Source organism: Serinus canaria, chromosome 2 (assembly GCF_022539315.1).
Source record: "Serinus canaria isolate serCan28SL12 chromosome 2, serCan2020, whole genome shotgun sequence".
Taxonomy (NCBI): domain Eukaryota; kingdom Metazoa; phylum Chordata; class Aves; order Passeriformes; family Fringillidae; genus Serinus; species Serinus canaria.
In genome coordinates, this window is record NC_066315.1 from 79,549,524 (window position 1) to 79,571,426 (window position 21,903).

The following is a 21,903-nucleotide window of genomic DNA, read 5'->3' on the forward strand; positions in this document are numbered from 1 at the left end:
CAGCTGTAGCAATATCAGCTGCATGGTAATAGGTGCAGATGGGGAATTTGGTACTTTCTTCAATATGCAGACAGTGAGCAAAGAGGGGTTATAGAAAAGCCAAAAAGAACAAAGAAGTTGTGTGTAGAATTTCCAAAATTGACTGAGCACTTGTTTTGGATCTGATCAGAGTTTTAGCCTAACTCTGGCTACTAGAGTACATCCCTTCATGGCTTACCTGGTTGGCAAACCTTTGGGACTGGATCAGGACGTAGAGTTTTGTTGCAAAGTAATTGCAACAGAAGTAATTGGGTATTGAAATGTGTAGATGATAGTTAAATATTAAATCTTTTAATTTAATATATCTTGTGAGACTTCATGTTCTAGTTGTAAAGAATATATAAGTAGAAAGATGATTTCATCCTTTTGTTAAAACTATTTCAAAGGATTGGTTTGGTTGTCTAGTAACTTTCACAATATTTTATATTGTAATATTCTTCTAAGAATAAAGATGATTTAAAATAATATTTTTTTCAGCATCACTAGTATGATATCTGTAAGATATTTTCTTGTTTATTCTAAAAAAAAAAATCACCTTTTACTCTTTAGGAATTTTTTTTTAATGCCTGCATATAATTTTTAAAAATACAGCATATTTCTTACATCTGTCTTTGCTAAATGTCTGACCTATGAACCTGGTTCTACTTGTGTCATGTTTCCTGTGTTGTATTTCTTCTGGTAGGCAATTAATAATGGAAGAAATACTATTTTCATAGGGAACTGATTCTTGTTTTCCCCTTTGTGCCTTAGTGGTGGAAAAAGCCAGAATAAAAAGAATCTGTGCTTACAGCAATGTTCCCAGTCTGTCTAAAGGTTACATTTACTTTTTGTCAGCTTGTATTAATATAATTTTAGTAATTTTCAGTAATAAATGTGTGATTAAAGGTTATCCATATAGCTAAATAGCTGTTATTACCATGTGCCATTTCAGTTACTTGGATAATTTGTCAACTCTACATTCAAACAGACAGTTTACAAATAAGAACTTTCACTCCTGTTGTTAAAATCATAAACCAATAGCAATTTTTCATGGATTGATCCAGCTGCTTATCATCCACCTAACAGACCCAATTACCTTTACATTCATCTAACATTTTTGGTTAGGAAGTAGTTTTCTGTTGCCTTTATGTTCATCCACTGAAATGTAAATGTTCCACTCATCAGTTCTTGCATACATTACTCTTGGTGCTGGCTGCTTCTAGAAAACTCTGTTGCCTGTGTTTCTGGTGGTATCAGTTATGTGTGGATACTGCTCTGTAACAATCATCAATTTACCAGCATCACAGATTAGGTTTATTTCAAATACAGAACTGGAGGCACCATCCTGGGCTGTCCTCCAGCTCCTTGAAGCTGGAACTAATATTGGCTCTTTCTAATAAACTTACCAAGCAACCTTCTAAGAGCAGAGTGAGCATACTTTTCACATCTCAACTCAAATTGTGTGGGATTGGCTGCTTCCATGATGTTTTAATACCTTTTTAAAAGTTCCATCAAAAAATTCAGTGACCAGCTTGAAATTTTTTGTCCTTGTCCCACATGTGCTTCCTCTGACTATTTCTTTTTCTCCTGTTCTTCAGCCTTGCTAAATTATAAAAGCCAGGTGCTCCCTTCTCAGACTTCAGTTCTTTCATCTAAATTCACCAAACTCTCCTGATGACAGCTTTTATCAGTCTTTATTTTCTCTTTTAAAAAAAGATAATTAAAAAATGCTGAACAGCAGAATACTGATGGAGTCTCCCACATGCCATGCTGCATTACATCCAAGAACAGTACTTTGAAAGTAGCCCCGCTTTAAGTGCGACTGGACTAAATGTTGCCAAATTCTCCCTTAAAGATCAAAAAAATTTCCTGCTTCCTGCAGAATCTGCTTCTGTTTCATGGGAATGTTTTATGGGAGTGTTTCATGTTCGCACATCTGATGGAGAATGCAGAAACAAAAGACAATCTATAAGGTGTGGGTGACCACCATGCAGTCTCTTCAGTGCCAAATTCAGACAATATATTGACACTGAGACTATTCTTTGTTAGTTAGAGGGACCTTCCAACTGCTGTGGAGGCACAGTAGGAGTTTGCTCCTTGGCTCCAGCAGGCATAAGCTGCAGGGAAGGAAGTAGCTAAATAAAAAGAAGAAACATCCTGGTTCTGTATTTTCTTCTGTAGAGGGGAAAAGGAATGCAAAGAAAAGGAAAGAATTGTTTACAACAAAAGAGGTGAAGGTGAGGAGCCCTGTGAAGGGAGGTTTCTTAGAAGCAGCTGAGTGAAGCTAATCTGAAGAGGCTGTAAGGGAGAAAAACTGGGAAGGGTTGTGATGTGTGATTTCACACAGTGACAGGCTCTGTGTGTATGTATTGGGAATTTCCTGCATGGAGTACACTTTCTTCAAGGTAGAGGCTGTCTGGCTTCTGTCTGCTTTATTTCCCTAAGGAAGTGCTGAATTTAAAATGAATCATCCCCTCAAAACATTGAGAAAATCCCTTTCTATTATTTACCAAGGACAACACAGAACAAATATTGTAGCTGAAATAGTCATATAAAGTGTGATTATACTTTACATAATTTACCTAAAAATTGAGAAAATCCCTTTCAATTATTTACCAAGGACAACACAGAACAAACATTGTTGCTGAAATAGTCATATAAAGTGTGATCATACTTTACATAATTTACCTAAAACAGTGGTCAGCAAGAGGCTCTTGGATTGATCTTCATGTTAAGGATTAACTCTTCTGCAGAAGGGTTATCCTTGTGCAATTTGTTGGTATTTAGAAGACAAGAAGTTTCTTTTTTTTACCTGCTCTAGTAGTTAGCTGTCCCTAGGAAAAAAATATTGAATTATCTTCATTTACAGCAGTGGGTTTCCTTAAAGGAATTTCATTTGCTTTATACCATATTTATTTGGAAATGAATGTTATGGTACCAAGGACCAGAACTAAAATATACTGAAAAAATATGTTGTAATTCTTATTTTTAAGTGACGGTCTCCATGCATCCATGGTTTGAGTTAACACCCAAACCACAGTGATCATACAATGCATGGGGAACTATGTGCCTCAGAAAAGAATCGATCTCATGTTCACTGAAGGTTTCTTACCCAGCATCAAAACACAGGATGTTTAAGGTACCTTACAAGAAATTCACTCTCACTCCTTGGTTTTCAGTACCTTTTTCTGCTCCACGGGGAAAATACCTTTCCTCAATGCTACTGTCTGCACACTTTCCCTGAAGGCATCTTTCAAAAATTGGTGTAAAGAAAATGTAGCTGTGGTGGTGTCTTTTATAATGGAGTTTCTTAACCAAATAATGTATTGTTTTTTATACAGAATAGAGGTTTCAATAGGAAAGACAGGGAATCGCCTGATGGTTACATTGAACTTAATCACTGCTTTGATTTCTCACAAAATATTATAACTGGTCCCATCATATTGTGCACAAGTGCTTTAAAAGCTAAACTTTTGGAATAAGAGGGAGGAGGGAAAGAAGAAACTAGACCTCACTTTATCTTTTAGGGCACGGTACTGTTTTTTTAAAGCGTGGCAACAACTATTCTGCTTTTTATGCAATGTTGTCAATAAGGCATGCCTGAAGAGCAGTTTTGTGGGTACTGATAGACTGTGGTGTGATTTAGGCACCAGACTGCTCTGTTGCCTTAGGGCAGAGATGATTCTATCTATCCACTATTGATTTCTATAATTTGCCATTTCTGATTCTATTTTAGATGCTTGTTGGGTTTGGATCAGATCCAAATACCACCACTAGGACTGAAGGAATACCACAGTACACTGCTGTATAAACTGCTCCGTGCAGAAGCGGCAAAATTGAAAATTGACCAGTGAGCTCATTGCTGACTGAGGAGGTGAAGGAGGGAGGGAAGAGCTGAGCTCTTCTCCCTGGGATCCAGAGACAGAGCACACCCGGAAACAGTTCAAAGCTGTGTCAGGGGATGTTCAGACTGGGCATGAAGAAGCATTTCTTTACCAAGAGGGTGGTCAAACACTGTAGCAGGCTCATAGAGAAGTGGTTGAGGCCCCAAATCTGTCAGTTTAAGAAGCTTTTGGACAATGACCTTAATAACCTGCTCTATAAGCTTCAGTCAGCCCTGGTTAGGTATTTGGACTCAATGGTCATCGTAGGTCCCTTGCAATTGAAATATTCTAATTCTATTCTTTTCTAAATGTGTTCCTGTGTAGCTATGTTCAGTTTGGGAACTGAGCTCTTTTCTCAAATAAAAATAGGTTTGAAGCAAACCAGAAGAACTAACAGTATTAGCAGAAATCCAGCCTTGAGCTAATTCCTTCTTATTGTGTGCCACCATCTATTTTCTTAATTAGTTAATAATGGGAAATTACAAAATTAAGTAATTTGCTTTGATGTTGGCTTCTCTAAATAAGAACAGAAGAGTGGCTGCATTGGTTCAAAACCGGGGTCTATCTAGCCCAGTATCCTGGCTGGAATGCTTAAGGGCATGAAAGGAACATCAGGGGAAGAGTGAGAACAGGACAATCACACGGTGCTTGTTTCCCTAATGTTGTTATCTTGTCCAAGTTTAAAGTTAAATAAATACAAAAAGTACCTATTGCCCTCTAAATTATTTTCCTTAGAGCAGCAGAGCTTCGAAGGCTTCCACTCTGAAAGGATTCTCTGTGTTCACTGTCATGCCAGGTCTGTCTGCAGAACTGAAGCTAAAGGAAACTGGCTGGTTGCAAGTGAACCAACAAGTGTTCTCTCCCTAGGTGACCAAGTTCATTCAAAACTGAAGTAGATGGGTTTTGAGGGTTTGGTCTGTGTGAAATTAATTCAGTAACAAAATAAAATTTACCCCAATTGATGCTCTTCTAGACCATTTCAGGAGTGATGGTCAAAAACTACAGGGAAACAGGCTGTGTTATGCTTTGTCCATTAAATAACAGCTTCTGGCGCCTGCTTTGCAAGCCCTTTAGCAGGGCACTGTGTGGAATGAAAGGCTGCTACTGCCTTTCCATGCTTGCTGTGTACTTGAACAGTGTTCTTAGGGGTGAACACCTGAACTTTAAATCACATTTAAATAAGAAGAAACAGAACAGTTTTATTAAGCACAATCAGCATAAGGAAATTGAATATAAATAGGACTGGAACAGTTTAAAACTTGTCTTTTTAAAGGAGAATCATGTCTGCAAATTTCTGCAAGTATTAAATGTAGAGGGAAGCATTGATTTTTTAGACCCGTTTGGAAATTTGGCTGCAAATATTTCCCTGTATCATTAGAAAGAAGTACAAAACTTTCACAGCACAGCCACAAAGTTCTGCTATTGATTTCATAAAACCTAGGGAATAACAATCATTTTTCTATGAAAAAAATTAGACAGTTTTCTTTCCCTGCAGGGTTTGAAGTGAGGCTGTTCTAATAAAGGTGGAAATTAACCACCTGAATGGTTTCCTGGCATCTGCAGCTAAGAACTTTTTCATCATCTTAAAAATCAGTTTGAAATTTCCAAGGTACAAGAGAACAGCCATCAGTAAAATATGTGTGGTTTTGTGGGGGTATTGTTTATTTATTTTGGTTTGTTGGACTGTTTTTTTTCATTTTCCAGGATCATTGTAGGGAATTGAATGAGGTTTGTTGGAACATCAAAAAAAAGGACTCCTTGATAGGGTAGCCAAGTTGATACCACAGCTGATTAACAGAGTGCTATTCAATATTTGAGAGAGCCTACAGTGTCACATTTATAGAGGTGAAGGGAGTGCCTACCAATGTCATAGATTTTGATGTTATTTTAAATTGGCCTCAAAACCCAAAAGTTGCTCTTGAGGGTTGTTTTTCTATTATGGCAATTTATTGAAGGGTTGGTACTTTTTTGCAGGATTATTTAATGTAAAATTTATTCTTAGGTTGTTTTTTTTCCCCAGCAGATAGTTGGTCCTAAAAATTGTTTACTATTTTGCAGATTACCTGAAATGTACTGCTGATTTAATATTTGCTTCTCCTTTGCTTTAGATGGAATATAGTTTTTAGCCTCCTTGCTTTTTGTGAAATGCTTCTGGATCTTTTTTCTTCCACCTTCCATAACAAAATAAAAAAATGAGAATCAATGAGACAATATCTGCCTGTAATTATATACAGCAATGGTTGTGTAGCTCCATTGTAGAAATAATTTAAAAGATCATGTGCTGATACAACTCCTTGTAAAATCCTTTCATAGCTTTTCTACAGTAGTGTTATATGTAATTTCATTAATTGTTGTGGATATAATTTCATTAATTGTTTTAGAAAACAAGAAAAATATTTTGGTGTAGCAGATAGCTATAGCACTTTTTCAAAAAATGAGTGACAACTGTAAACTGAATGACTTCACACAAAGGAGAGGCACACAAACCCTTCTTGGATAATTAGAGGAATACAAAAGTGTGAATTTTTCCTGGCAGCCTGTATGCAGGCTCAGTGATAAAGCAAGGAGTGTGCCAGAAACAGTGAATGAAAGAAAACCTGCCTCCCTTCCCAACAAGAAGTGAGTTTCTCTGCTGTGGTGTTCTTCTGGGGAGCAGCAAGGCAGTGAATGCTTTGGCCTGCTGTGCATGTGCACTGATGTATTTTGGTGCATGTGATAAGAACAATGAATTTCTGCAGGCTGCATAGTAAACACTGTTGCTGGAGAGGTGTGTGCAGGGCAGTGGAGCTCCTTCTTGCACTGAATGGTTCTGAACCTATCAAGGCATTCCTCTGAAGTGGGCCTGGTCTCACTTTAGGCTATGTAATGTCTCAAACTAAACCCAAGTGATGCTGCAAGTACTGCTGTGGCCAAGTAGTGTGTAAAATGTGTCTTGGGCTGGGGTTTGGTGTAACTTACCTTTGCCTACCATTGTCCCTGCTGCCAGTGCCACAGGCACACATCCACCTGCTAGGAGTTTAGCTGAGTCCAAGGTGCCCTCGCTGCTTCCCAGCACCTGCTTTGGAAGTGAATCTTTGGATGTTTGTACAAGCCCTAATAGCAGCAGAGTCTGAGGATGTCTCAGGCAGCTTTCCTTCTGCCAAAATACTCAGTAGTATTTCCCTGGTAACCTCTGGCTTACCTCCCTTGAGGAATTTGGTTGCTCTAATAGAAATATGGCTGGTGACTGTTATCCAGGACAGCATTATTTTGGTGTCACGTGGAGCATTCACTGCTACACCACCAAAACTGCTTTTGACTCCTGTAAATTGCTGGGAGAGGCATTTGATGGTCTTCTGTAACTCACCTTGCTATGCAGGTGCTGGCTGATCTTATGGTGGATTCCTATCAAGTCCATCATGAAGGGACACCCGCTTCTTGTTTAACTTGACTTGAGGCACAGGAAAAAATGAAGGCTCCGTAAGGCCTGGCTTGTTGCTTGTTTATGGACAAACTTTAGGTCAGTCTGGGATGTTCCTATTTGTGCCTGAAAAGGGATAAACTTGATATACAGAGCTGCTGGTAATAGTCAGACATCCTCAGCTGGCTGTAGAAAGTCTGTTTTTGCAATGCTCTGTGCTGCTGCTGTTCCTTCACTGTGCAGAGGCAAGTAGAGCTCCCCAGGTGATGCTCCCCAAAACGAGCTCCCTGCAGTGTGCTGTGCTCATTTGCCTTTTGCCCTCCCCCTATGCAAGGGCACACACAGAGGGTTCTCACTGCTTTGGTGCTTTTATGACATTTGTGCAGAAATGGGCATGTGTGAGTTAAGCTGGAATCAAGATGACTGTTCTGTGGATATTTCCTTTCCTTATTCTTGCCTAGGGAGGTAAAACAATTTTTACTGGAATATTTCCTTTCTTAGGCAGTTATTAAAGGTAAAGTTTTAAGCACAATGTAGTGCATCCTTACAGAAGATAGGTTCGTTAGCTTAAACACTAACATCAAGAACTAAACATATAACAATGTTCTTCTTAGTGTTTTGTTCATTTGTTTGGATTTTAGCATTATCTTATCTTCTCATTCTTAATTTATTCAACTTCCTTGTGATTTTCTTTCAATACATTGAGTTTTTCAAAGGCAATATAGGCCTAGAAGAATCAAGTTTTGCATAGTTGAATAGTGATAGAGGATTCCTTCTGTAAGTCACGTAGAATTAAGTAAAACAGTAGTCTTATTTGTATCTAGAACACTTGAAGTATAAACAGGATGCAATGACTACCAAAAATCAAAGAATAAATAAATTGCAATTATTTTTCGGAGTTTGGGTTAAGGGACATAGTAATTCTACCTGCTTGAGTTCTCATGTCAGTAATTTTTTATGCTAGGATTTTCTAATGCTATACTAATATAATTCTGGTTGAAATCTCTTCCTCAAACTCTAAAGGTGGGCTCAGGTTACCATGCCTCAGAACAGCTTGATAAAGAATTTTATTGCTCATCTTCCTCAGTCAAAGATACTAACATTTGCAAACTTACATAATGAGGCATAGGAATATTCAGAAAAGTGGTTGCTAATGCACTTTTTCTTTATAAAAAAATATTAAGCAAAAATACGTTTTGCTGAACATGCTGAAAAAATTTATTAGGATAATAGTTCTGTTAATTATTGTTTTTTTGTCTTTTGATTCATTTGATGTAACGATACATCAAATGGATATTGCACTGATCTCTTGTGCAGCTGGGAAACACCTGAAAGAAAAGGACAGAAAAGTGTGCCCTTTTATTCACTCAAGCAGATTTGGCACAGTCATGTGACAGCCTAAAGGCTTCCTGTGCAAATAAGTCAGGTTGCTTCAGTCAGGAATCTTTTTCAGGCCAAAAGCAGGGAAAACTTGGTTAAAAAAAAGGGAAAAAGGAAAAATAGAGAGTATTTAGATTAAAACTATGGGAAATTCTAATGAAGTTTTCTATTGAAACCCTTTAAATGTTTGTTTGCAAGGCTCTGGCATTGGATTGCAACCAAGAAATGGCAGCTTCAGTATCCAACTACACTGGATTGTTAAAAACCTAAAGAACATGAATTTAACTAAGGAAAACTCTTTCCGTACTAGAATATAACGATATCTTTGTAGTAGCAAATACAACTTTAATAGAGAATCATAGAATCTTTTATGTGTGAAAAGACCTTAGTAACCACTGAGTCCAAGCACTGCCAAGTCCACCATGTCCCCAGGTTTCACATCTACACATGTTTTAAATACCTCCAGGGATGGGGACTCACCACTGCCCTGCTCAGCCTGGTTCATGTTCCACATGCTGAATACAAAGGTAGCATTAGGATAAAAATTTTCATAGTGGATCTGCCATCATGACTCTAAAAGCTACATTATTTATTGAAAGACCATTACAATACTGGTGAGGAGAAGCGTGACTAAAATTGGAAAAGTCAAAATGTAGTGAAAATTCATTGTGATCTTGAGGTTAGTATGGATACTGTAGTGTTTCTGTGGAAGTCAGACAAGTGGTATTGGGGATTACTATGAATCAACCACAAGTGATTCATTGAACATAATGACCTTTGTTAAATTTTGTACAAGCTTGGTACTTAAAAAGGGCTAAGCTGGAATTCCTGGAAGTGGTAATTCACTCTTTCTGCACGACTTGATTTTCTTCTCTAACTTATTTGGATGAGGTGGCATAGGCTTTTACATCGTGGTGTACTTGCCAGCAACATCTAGTAATTCATTCTGCCAGAAAGAATATCTGAGATATTACATTTTTCTGGCTGGTGAGGTGATATCTATCACAAAGAAATCTGGATACTGGAAGAGGGACTTTAGAGTGGAAAGTAGTACATTACTTATTATGGATTGCGCTAATTACAGAAGGGAAGATTGCTCTAAAGTCCCAGTGTGTCAGATGAAGCTGCAGTTATTTAGTACATCTAAAAATCAGACAAAAGGAATGTTAAATTGGAAAAAGTGTTATTTCAAAAAAGAAGTCACTGTCCCTAGTCACCACAAGGACTTCATTTCAAAGGTAATTTAAATTAAAGTAATTTCGTCCAGTCCAGCACTTTGCAGTTACTATTTTTTGTCTGAGGACTCTGGCAATACTTATCTTCAATATTCTTAATTTCAGTGGACTTGAATGCAAGAATTTTAGTTCACTATCTCATCCAAGGACTGGCTTCTTAATCTACAGCTTCTCATTACTGTGAGTCAATATAAACCACAGACCATAGATATCAGGAAATTTATGATGATGTATAGATTTGAACTTGCCATGTTAACATTTATGATGCTAGGTAGAAATTAAAAGTTCTTTTAGAACTATTTTTATGTAAATTAAACAATAATTTTTTTTTACGCAATATCAAAACTGGTAAATAATTTACACAAGTTCTTTACTGTAAAAATAGACCTTCATAAGGAAGCATTTAATTTCATTTACATTACTATTGTTCAGAACATAGACAGTGAGAGGTATACTGATATATTCATAAGTGATCCAGCATCTGCTGGGAAAAGGGAAAACAATTAGAGATTTAAATCCTTTTATTCATCCAAAAGAGCATTTAGTCTCAACATAAGAAAATAAATGAAAAAATAAATATAATTGTTGGAAAAGTTAAAATAATTTCAGTCTTTGTTTTTTTTCTTTTTTTTTTTTAGCTTATGGATGCAACAGATAATGTTCTTCTCCCCTATCTTACAGAAATGTACAGAAAAGTCTTTCAGTCATGAGTGTCATAATCAGTTCACTGTTACCAAAAGAATGGGTAGTACTGAGTAACTTCAATCCTTTTTGTATTCTTGTCACGTGAGAAAGAATAAAAACCTATATTGAGCATAAACAGAACATGCCTTGGAGGAAAGTGTAGTTATTGCCTAATTGAATATACAATTTATTTTATCATTCATTTCACTGTATCTTTCCTTTTCTTGGGGGAAAAAAAAAACACCTACCTAACCCATCCTCTGGTGTGCATGCTCATTATTTTAAAATTAAGACCTTCTGTTGCTTAAGTGCTTGTACATAGAAGCACAAACACATCTAAATTTACTCTCCTGTGTAGGCCAATTGAATTAACTTGGCTGCACATTTGAATAATATAAAAATGCACATAATGATCAGTAGAACCAGGACTCATACTCATAATTTCTTTCAGAAATCACATGTAACTTTTCACTTGAGAAAGCAATTTATAATTTTCTTGATAAACATGGAGAATCAGACAAATGGAAGGATCCAAAAGGTTGAAGAATGCTAATGTTTTTTTGAAATAGTGTAGTTTGTCTATCAAGACCAAGAGACCAGTTTCTAGATGCAGGATTCAAATTACTTGATAAAGAAATAAAGATGCTTCCCTCCAGCTGAGTCAATGATGTACAAGTAATTAAAAATATATATCAAATTATGTATTCTAAATACGTTTTTTATTCTTAAGTGTGTTCTTCTCTTAAATAGGTTCCTTCAGAATAGATTTATATCTGAATATTCATAGCACACTACAAAACAATTTAATTAAAAATGATCACTTTTTTCTTTCTCTTTCCAGTTCAACAGAAGAGCAGTTCCACTGGCAAACACAAGGTAATGTACCTATCTACAGATATGTGTTACTTACATTCTCTTCCAGAAAGATCATTTTTACCTAAAGAAGATTGAGGGGAAAAGCACATTGATGTATGTGGAAGCTTTTGCTGGGGTTTTTGTGTGTTTTTTCTCATTGTTAGTGTGTGAAAACTGTACTTTAAAAGTGCCAAGATTTGGCAAAAGTTTTTAGGATTGACAAAAAGTACACTGAAACTAAATAGAGTTTTGAGAAGGGGCATTGCTAAATGTGTCTCTGGCTTTTTTTACTACTAGACCTACATCTTCTCATTTTGCTTTTATTAATCCAAGGCCACACTTTCAAAGAATGGCACAATTTTCAGTATGGCCAGCGTCCTGGGAATGTGTGGCCTCTATTCCTTCATCAGCTGTGAATGCTTAGTCATATATAACTGGTTTTAACTTTTGTCATGTATGTGGCTTTACCTTTTTGGCCTTCTTTTACATTTTTGTGTTGTTAATTTCATTACAGATGGTCAGAAGGATATAGAAGATGAACTCACCACTGGTCTGGAGCTGGTGGATTCCTGTATTAGATCACTGCAGGAATCAGGGATACTTGATCCACAGGACTATTCAGCCAGTGAAAGTAAGTTGCTAGAAATATATTTTCTAGAACTCAAAAATTTCTTGCTTTAAAACTGAATGCATGTCTTTAAGTGCTGCTAGGTTTTTTTTGGGGGGAAACAAGCACATGAAATATATTTTAAGGAAAATATTTTCTAATTGCAATGTTGCATTACTATAAGGTCATGTTACAAAACTTCAGCATCATCATCATAAAAATAACATTCAAACAGCAATTTTTCACTATCCAATGGTAATAAAATGAAACATGCTGGGTGGCTGTGAGGCTAAAATTTTCTTGTGGATACAGAGACAGAAATAAGTGAACTTAAAGCTGATGAACAGAACAGCAGCTGGAGCAAGAAATGTGAAGTCTTTCCTCCAAGGCTGGCTCACCAGTCACTTATCAGCCCTTCTGTTGGCAGAACTGTGCACTGAGTGGATGGATTGTTGGCTAGAACCAACCACTGGGGAAGTGAATCAAGGCTACAGAGCAGCAAAAGTGATCAAGGGACATGCCACTCAGTGTGTTTGTAGTGCAGATGTCTACCAAGAGTTGTGCTCATGAGTCACACCAAGACTGTGTTCCAGCATGTTAACTGGTCTGTTATCACATGTAGCACTAGATGATGAAAGAGCAGGTTAATTCCCTAGATTCCTTTCTTTTTCTCAGGCTCCTATCTCATATTCTGTCCCCATCTGCCACAGTATGAACCCACATTCACTTCCCGGCCTCTGCAGCTCCTGACACTGGCTTTGCTTTTTTTTTAGTATTCCTCTAGATCTCGTTCCCTTTTTCTCAGTTGATCCCTGCTACCCAGTGCCTTCTGACTGAGTCACATCTTTGGAGGTGGCTGCCCAAATTCAGCTTTCTTGATATCAAAAGGGAAAATCTCTCCTTCATCTGAGAAGGTTGATGAACTGTGACAGCCACCTTCTTCAAAGCATCTCTAGCAGTGACAAGTGATCACCTGCAGTATGGTCATCAGGTGACAGAAGGAAGACATTGCACATTGGATACAGAATTTTATTTTTCCAGAACACTTTTCATTATTTTAAAACAAGGTTTGCTGTCAAATTAAAGCTGACAATCCTGGGAGAGTAGAAAATGTTTCATTTTTCATGTGCACAATATTTCTGGGCCAACAGTGTCACTAACACCTTTGTTATGGTTTTGCTTAATCTGAACACAGTCTTTATGATTGACATCTGTTAAAATGTTGCTTGATCTGAACAAAATGGGAAAATGATGAAACAACATAAGCCCTTGGTTTTTTCTTCATTTGGGGGTGAGGAGAAACAAAACAGACTAGCATGATAGGGATTGCCTTCAAAATGTGATACTGTGATAAAAAAATGAAACTGGGTAGATGGCAGTAGGGGAGATTGAGAGCAGAGTGGGGCCAATTTGTATGGAGAACTGCCAAAAACTGGCTTAAGAGATGGAAACTAAGGAAAAAATATTGGAGAAAGATGAAGATAGTACATGGAATAGAGTATGTCTATGTGAAGAAAACTAATACTAAAGACATTTCTGGGAAGCATCAAAATAAGCTAAAAGACAAATAGGAATGCAGGTAGATAAAAAGAAAAATAAAGAACATGGGCAAAGGGAAAATGGTGATAGAGAAGAGGAACAATGGAGATGGATTTGTAGGGGATCATCAGGAGAGGAACGGAGGTTTGTTGAAGCAGGATGTCCATCCATACAGAATATTGAAAGCAGAATTTGCTAGGCTTGATGATTTGTTTGTGGGAGCAAGAGCTAAGTGCAAAGAAAGGGAACAACAGGGTGGTGAGAATGACAGCTAAGAAAAGGAAAAGCGGTATCATTATGGACAGGACAGTAGTTGTCCCTAAGAAATACTGGTTTGGAGAGAACAGGCAAGTGCATGTGCTCACAGGGAAGAAGGCTTCCCCACAAGGCTACAAGCTTGATCTTCTGCATTGTCAGGAAATATTTATAAAGCCTTTTGTCACAGTGCCCTTATTCTTCTGCTCTGGGCTCAGCTTGTAATAAAACTAGATTGCTATTTGCCATTTATAGGTTTAATTAAGAATCAGATCTATATGCCAAAGATAACAGTTGCAGCTCTGCTAATCACTCATAAATATAATTAGGATGTCATATACTGGATTTTTTTTTTTTCTGGTTTGGAGGTCTTTTTTGAATTTCCAGTAAAATGTTACAAACACATCAGACAGGTAAAATGTTAGTGTTTTAAAAGTCAAAAGTACAAAAGTCAAGACTGTACAGCATAATTTCAATTTCTTATGAATGCATTAGAAAACAATTATTATCATGCCCTATTTTGTACATTTTCTGTCCATGCCTAATTTACCCCAAGCTGAGGCTCAAATTGCAACAGCACTCTATAGGGGGGATAGTTTCTCTCACTTCTGTAAGCAAGGAGTAGAACACACATACACAATGAAAACAAAAGTTTTGTATTTACTTAAAATTTTGTTGTGTCCCTCCTTTGTGTCCTAAAGCTTTCCTGTTACAGTTGGGAAATGATTCAAAGCATTTTCTGCTGATACATGGTTTTAGGTGTACCCAGTTAAGTGTGCTGAGAACAAAGTGTTGTAACAGACCACTGTGGGAGCACAGTCTCAAATATTTGAAGCATATGTATGATACAGAAAGGAAGTTTAAAGCTCACTCTGTAATGTCTCAAACACAGTATTTGCATTTCCTAGACACTTCAGTTCTTAATCCTTTCAATTTTGAAATAGGAAATGAGATCTATATAAATGTCTCACTTTACAGGTATTCCAAAAATCACCATTTGTGATGTATCTGAAGTAAACATTGAGTGCTGTAGAATTATCCACTAGGGTGCTATTTTTTTTTTTATTGAACGTTTTTCAATGGAAACCTGATGTGATGCAGTGAAAAACACAGAACCATTTTGCATTGTGTGCACTGGCCATTAGGCATGGAAGGAGGGGAAGAGCAATGACTCAGAAAAGGAAACTTGGTCTGGCATTTTCTAACTTTTGAGCTCCCAATTTGACAATTTTACTTATGTTTACTTCTCTGCAGTTTGACTGCAAAACTGTGTTTTAAGTAACAAGACTGACTCTGAGGAAAGCATTTCCTGCCTGCCAAGCATTTGAAGCAGATTTTTTGAAATCATCATATGAAAGCCTGCCCAGTGATGTGACCACAGCTTCCTTTTCTGAACTGTGTGCATCTAGTCTAATGACTTAATCTATCAGTAGCCCTGCCTTTGTAGAGGATTAGTGTGTCTCTACTCAGAATCTTTACAATTTGCTTTCATGCACTCTGATTTTCTCAGACTTAGTTTTAAAAAGTCGTCACATAGCAGTGAGCTGTTATAATACTCTAAATCCCTAACATCACTTCACATGTGCTATTCCTTTAGTAGCAAATAAAAGCCATGGAAAAAAGGCTAATGGGACAAGTCACATGAAAGGAGCTCACACAGGAGGGGCTCTGGATTGCTAATAGAGATCCTCACTAATTATCTTTACTGAGTGTGAATCAGCAAATGTAAAAAACCTTGTCTATAAAACTTCTTTATTTGGTGAAGTGAAAGCAGAATGATCACTTGTTTTAAAGTAATTATTATCAGACAGATGCATTCATAACTGCTGCAAGCTCTCATACAAGCTTCCTGTGGTGGAGCTGACCCTGGGACAAGGTTATATACAAACAAGGAGAGCTCCTTCACTGTCTCCCACCTCTTTCTTCTGTCCCAACTCAGTCTTAGTTGTCTTCCTCAAACCATGCGCTTCCAGCTACAACCGGCAGACAAAGAGTCAGGAAACTTCCAGAATTATGCAAGAAACTGCATCTGACCAGAGCCCTGAGCCTGCATCTCCATGGTCCAGTTCCCCATATACTGCAGTGATTTCTCATTATCTCTGTGTAGCTCTAGATCTGTCAGGACTATGTCACTCCAGTTTACATCAAGCATGTCATAGTTTTGTGGCCTCAGAGGGTGTTCAGCCTGTCCTGAGCGTTCCTAGGGATCATCATCAGAACAACAGTGGTCCACACATCCCCTCGGGGACTGAGGGAGGGCACATACAGGCTCCTGCTAGTGTCAGGTACAGAGGGTCCAGAGTTCACCCTGAGGGCACTCAATCCATCCTCCTCCCTGCTCTACATTGCTGTAACACCCAGCTTGCCTGGCTGCTCCTCTCTGAAAACATTTCTTCCTTCTGCCATTACCTTTTTCTAACAGGAACTCAAAAGCACTGCTTTTGCATAAATGAAGATAAGTAACTGTCACCTTAAATAGTGTCAAGGAAAGACCAGACATGTGAGAGCCAATGTAATCACATATAAGATACTGGAAACGAGTCATGGAAGAGGGATGGGAATGCACAGTAACTGCAGGACCTGAAATCGCTGGGTGAGGAAGCATGCAGAGGAACAAAATTTAGTTCAGAACAGAGCTATCTCATTAAGGATGTTTTGGGAGACACAGCAATACTGAACGTGAATGTAGCTCAGGAAAGGTATTTTCATGGCAGAATGGTTTAATCTAGTGAGAAAAGGCATGTGAAAATAAATTTTGTGAGGGCTGACTATGCACTGTGGAGATGAAAAGTTAATATTTCTGACTAGAAATCTTGGAAAAATGTGGGATAAAAGAAGCAAGACATTATTTCCTCCTCTTCCCATCACTGAACCACTGTCTCAAAATCACACAACTAATTCAGATCCATTCCTTTTACTGTCTTGTCAATGCACCTCCTTTTTTGTTTTGGTTTTGTTTTTTTTCCTTTTTTCCACTCACTTTATATGTAAGAACAATTGAAAAGGTGGAAAGCTGCATGGGAGGAAAGAGAGTAAACACAGATAAACAGCTGTCTGAAATAAGAAGATTGGTTGCTGAGGTTTGTCATTAAGGTTTAATAAGGTTGCAGTCTGGCCTGCAGATGAGTGGGAAAGGTCCTGATGAACTGCCTGAGGCCCCCAGATGTCCATCCTCTGTGACAGAGAAATTGCAGTCCTCTAAGCAGTTGTTGAGACCAAACTACCTTTTCCTGGTGATGTTTGTAAATTTGCAGTTTACAGATGGGTAGTGTAAGGTAAAAGTGGAACAAGAGGAAAAGTTGGTTCTGTATTTCATTCCCATCTATTAATTTCTCTGTCCCCCTATTCCTGTGGGACACTAGCATGCCACATTAGAGGATTGACATCCAAAAACAATTTCTGAGATAATTACCTGAAGATCACTGAGTCTTTACAGAATACACTGCATCCTTACAGTCTACAGCAGTGGAGACTGGCTGTGGTTTTTCCTTCTGTCATGGCATTAGCAAAAGGAGGGTTAGCAGACTTCTAAGATTACTGAGCAAATCCATTGGCACTTTCTTCCTAGCTTAAACCATAGGCTCAAATATCTGCTAATTCAGAAGTCTCTAATTTTAATTCATCTATTCTTAAATCTTCCACACTTTTTCCTTTGCTTCAGCCTCCACAACATAACCATAGGACCGGTCTTTAAAGGATTATTGGGCAGATTTATGAAGCTTTCAGTGTTTGTTTCTAACTAAAACAGAATATTTTCATTATTTTTCACTTGCTTTATCACTTCATTTGGCAACCTTCCTTATTTGCTCTCTAAATCAACAGTACAGACTTTAGGAACTGAGCTCTCATTGACATGGATCAGAAAACTTTCTGAATAGTTCTCCCAATTGTCTTGATAATTTTTAAATGCTCATTTTTAATTTCAATTTTTAATTTTTTTTACAACAAGCAGTTTCATTAGGATTGCAGTTTTCCCACACAACACTGCCAGTACTCCAGATGAATTTTTTCCCCCACATTTTCTGGATACATATTTTTATTTATGTCTATGACCCTGTTGTCCTGGTGCTCAGGATTAATTGTAGAATTCAGAGCACTGATAAGGGAATAAATACAATCCAGATTTAATAATGCCATTTTCTTGGCTAAGGCCATTTCATAATGCACTTCACAGATGCTACATATTGACAGAAATGCAAGCAATTAAGAGTGTCCAAGTTCTTCTGGGGAAGAAAAATAATGGTTTACCACTCTGGTCTCAATCCCACAATATATTAACTCTTAGTCATTGGAAACAATTTGCCCCAAATGCAGCACAAATAGGTAGCAGTACCATTTAGATGCTGGGGTTTTTTTTCCCTCTGAAAAATGGATTTTGTTACAAGAACATTTTACTGCATGAAATTATGTACATATGTTGCATTAGACAGATGTGGATTTCACTTAAAACCCCTGTCTAATTATGAGGCTGAAAAGGTAGCTAAACTCTTAATTTATTCTCCTAATTCACTTTTGTTTCAGCAATTTTTTGTAATAAGAGAGATCCTCCTTACCCAGTGGAAAGCAGTTGTCCCAGCTTGAAAAAAGCACTTCTTGTTCAACCTGTATGATTTTCAGCTTTTATCAGCTGGTTTTATTATAGGTACTGAAAATGGATTGAAACAAAAAGGCACTATTTACACAATGAATGTGTAAAAGGATGTCTGTTTATGTGTTTTCCATCCCATAGCTCTTGCTTTGTGAAATTGCCACCTGTCAGATGGCTGGACATGCTCAATGAGATGAAATTTGGCAATGGTGGACATCACAGTTTTTGACACATGAAGTTATTTCCATTTCATTATCTGCTTTGAGAGCCAGGGCTATCCAGTTTAGTCATTCTTTGTGCACGCAAAGGAGGTGTTCTTGTGGGATCTCCTGATAAACATACACACTAATAAAATCATGTGCTCTTTGAGCATATTTCCAAGCTGAAAAACCCCTAGGAAGTGTGCATGCCCCTCCTGCATTTCAGGATCAGAGTCTTAGGAGTAGAAGTGGCATAAGTGCCTAACACAGGGTACACTGTCTTTCTGTCTGCTGCATTAATGCAAACCTGGCAGTGTCTGACTCAACAGTTCATAGCTCCAGATAAATCTCTCAGAGTATGAAGTCTGATGAAATTTTGATTTATCAGGGAAACTTCTGTCAGTATTGTAATATATTTAGGGTAAATATTTATGGTTGGACATTTTGAATGCCTCTCTTTACTCCATTCATCTCTTCTAAAACAAGCCTTTGGCCAATCTTCACTTCAAAACTTTGGGGATTTAAAGTCGTCTTTGCCCAGTTTGTCATGGAGTAAATCTTTGAAAGGGGGACACCATTTTCCAAGGGTGGTTTTACAGTTGTTCGTTCTCACAGAGAAAGTTGTAAAGGAATCGTCTCAACTGTGAGTCAAATTCAGTCTTTTAAAGTAGTTGTTAAATATGTAGATTTGTTAGAAATGGGGATAAGATGTTTCCTTTACCCATCTCCCCTTCTTGGCCCTAGTCACCCTAAGTGTGAGCATGAAATAACTATTAAGTCATTTAACATTGTAATAGCCACTGGCTGATCACAAACAGAGACCTGCTTTCCAGGGGCAATCCTCAGCAGGAGATGAATGTCTTTACAAAATAGCTGACGATGAAAAGCTCCTGTAGATTCATTGCTACACCCCACTAAGACATTAGGGTTTGATGAAATGAAGCCGGCTCTAGTGCTGCTGAGAGCCAGCTCTTACATCTCAGCATCAGTGTTTTTACAACCAGTGCTGCCTCAGGAAATGCTCCATCAGCACTAAGCATCCTTAGCTTGGACTCTATTGACTATTTTCCTTCTCTAACAGGCAGAGCTCAAAGGCATTGAGAATAGCACCAGAAGAAGAGATGTAGCTCAAACACTGCCATGCAGAAGTCCATCACCTCTGCCCTTCTGGGTATTGGTGTGGTATAACAGGCACACCTTTGTGACTGACATATCACATCCTGATGAATTCATGTCGTTGTTCTTATTTTAAGAGTGAGTGAAGTTTCCTTTCTGGCTGCTTTCCTTATGCAGGCAGGAGAACAAACTTAGGAGCAGAGTCACAGTATGGGCTTTCACCACCAGCATTCCTGTCAGACTTCGGTATTTATTCAGGATGGACTCAGGTCCAGTTACTCTTTGGTTTGCTGCCTGTCTTCAAGTTCATGTGTGATTGTTGCAAGCAGGAAACCTGGTGAAGGCTGAATGAACCATCAGTGTTCAGGGAAGCAATGTTAAGAGAAGCAGTTCATGCTCTCCCTGGTTTCCTCAGAGGTGGCACAGAAGTTGCTATGGGCACCCTCCTGTGCAGGGCTTCAATCATCTCAATTTTTCTGCAGCCCTTCTGCAGATTGGTAGGTGCCTGGGTGAGTTTACAGGCTTCTAGGGGAAAAGCAGTAGAAGCCACTGGCGGAAGTGCTGTTCAAAACTGATAGCACAGTACATGCTCTTATTGTTGGACCTAAACTTCTGCAGGGTGCCTCTTGCAATTTCCTCTCCTGAGGAAGTTATTCAGCTGGTGACACTCACACCACCTTAACATCCACCCTTCTCCCTTCCTATGCTCTCTTACCTTTTCTTAGTGCACCATCTTTCCCAACACACCCATTTCTGTCTTACCACATCCTTATCTTTTGCCTCCTTCCTTGTTTAATTCACATCTTTTCTTTTATCTTCTTCCTTTATCTTTTATTTTATCACATGGCATGCAGTAAAGCCTCAGTGCTTGTCCCTAAAACAGATGATCATTTATCCTCAGAGACAAAAAAAAAAAAAAAAAAAAAAAAATCCATCAAAACTCCCCAAAACACACACACACATTTTCTGCATATAAGTGACCTTGCTATCCTGACTTTTCACGTGCTTTCCCATTAACTAGAAGCAAAGCCAGATAGTGTATTGTTGTGTCATGTTGGGAGTCCAGAGGTAGCATTATGAGAACATTGCAACTAATGAGTTGCTAATTTCCCTCAATTTCTGCACAGCAGCCTACAGGCTGAATTTTTTTTTCAATGTGCTGTGACCTGTAACATGGATTTTCTTGGAGTTTACTTATATCTGCAAGATGAAAAATGTGTTTATATATAAATTCCATACTTATATGACAATATTACTTCATGTCTCTGAACATGAAGTGTCCTGTGACGAATCTGATTTTGGTATCTGGTGTCATTTAATGCTCTGCACCTGACATAAAATCCATGCCTGAGGAAAACAACCCCTCACAATCTAGCTTTAGTACTGTAGTACAAAATAGTAAAAAAAAAATAAGCAGTAACAGCAGGTAAAACAAACGTGGAGGGGGGAAATGGAAAGATGAGAGTCAAGACCAGGACAGCAGGAACAATTAGTGGCAACATCAAAGATGGATAGGAAGTAATGATCAGTTTGTAATGCTTAGTCTGTGTCAAACACAAATCCTTTATAGGCAGCCAGGTGTTTCCTCATCCACTGCAGGAAGCAGCTACTGAAACTTGTTAGGAAATGACAGTGACTTATAGTAGCATCTGAACAGAAATGGAGCAGAACAAAGAAAGGCTTTTGGCATCTGAACCTACAGCGCAAAAGAACATCAGTAAATATTGTGCCTGTAGAAGGGGCCAGGAAACAAATGCACCCACATCCCCACAACAGACTGATAAACCACTCACCCTTCTCCTGCCTCAGTGGCAGTGCCAGTGCCTGCACACTTGGCTCAGTCAGGAGTGCCAAGAGCCGCATAATTCTGGGATCTGCCTATGCCAGCTTGTGAGCGTAAGCATTGTGGAGAGGCAGCCCTGGAAACAGAGGTAGTTGGCTTGTTAGCCTATGCAAAATGATGTATGTGGAAGATAAAATTTTGGCAGGTATGAATTTGGGTTTGATTTCTGTTGTGCTACATGCAGTTTACACAGCTCTCAATCAAGTAGGATTTTTGTGACTTCTGTGGTAACGCAGATTAGGGAGCTGCTTCCATTTTTTTCATTCTAGCCTTATAAATGGAGAAATGCATTTTCTCAG

The 21,903-nt window shown here is 38.2% G+C and overlaps 1 protein-coding gene across 2 annotated transcripts in view; it reads left to right on the forward strand.

Moving 5' to 3' along the window:
* Positions 1–21,903, forward strand: part of CTNND2 (catenin delta 2) — a 633,979-nt gene that overhangs the window by 322,404 nt on the left and 289,672 nt on the right. For both annotated transcript variants that reach the window (XM_050971546.1, XM_050971545.1), the window contains exons 4-5: positions 11,443–11,477; positions 11,971–12,087. In XM_050971546.1, the coding sequence (XP_050827503.1) occupies positions 11,443–11,477; positions 11,971–12,087 (152 nt within the window). The remainder of the gene's footprint in view (positions 1–11,442; positions 11,478–11,970; positions 12,088–21,903) is intronic.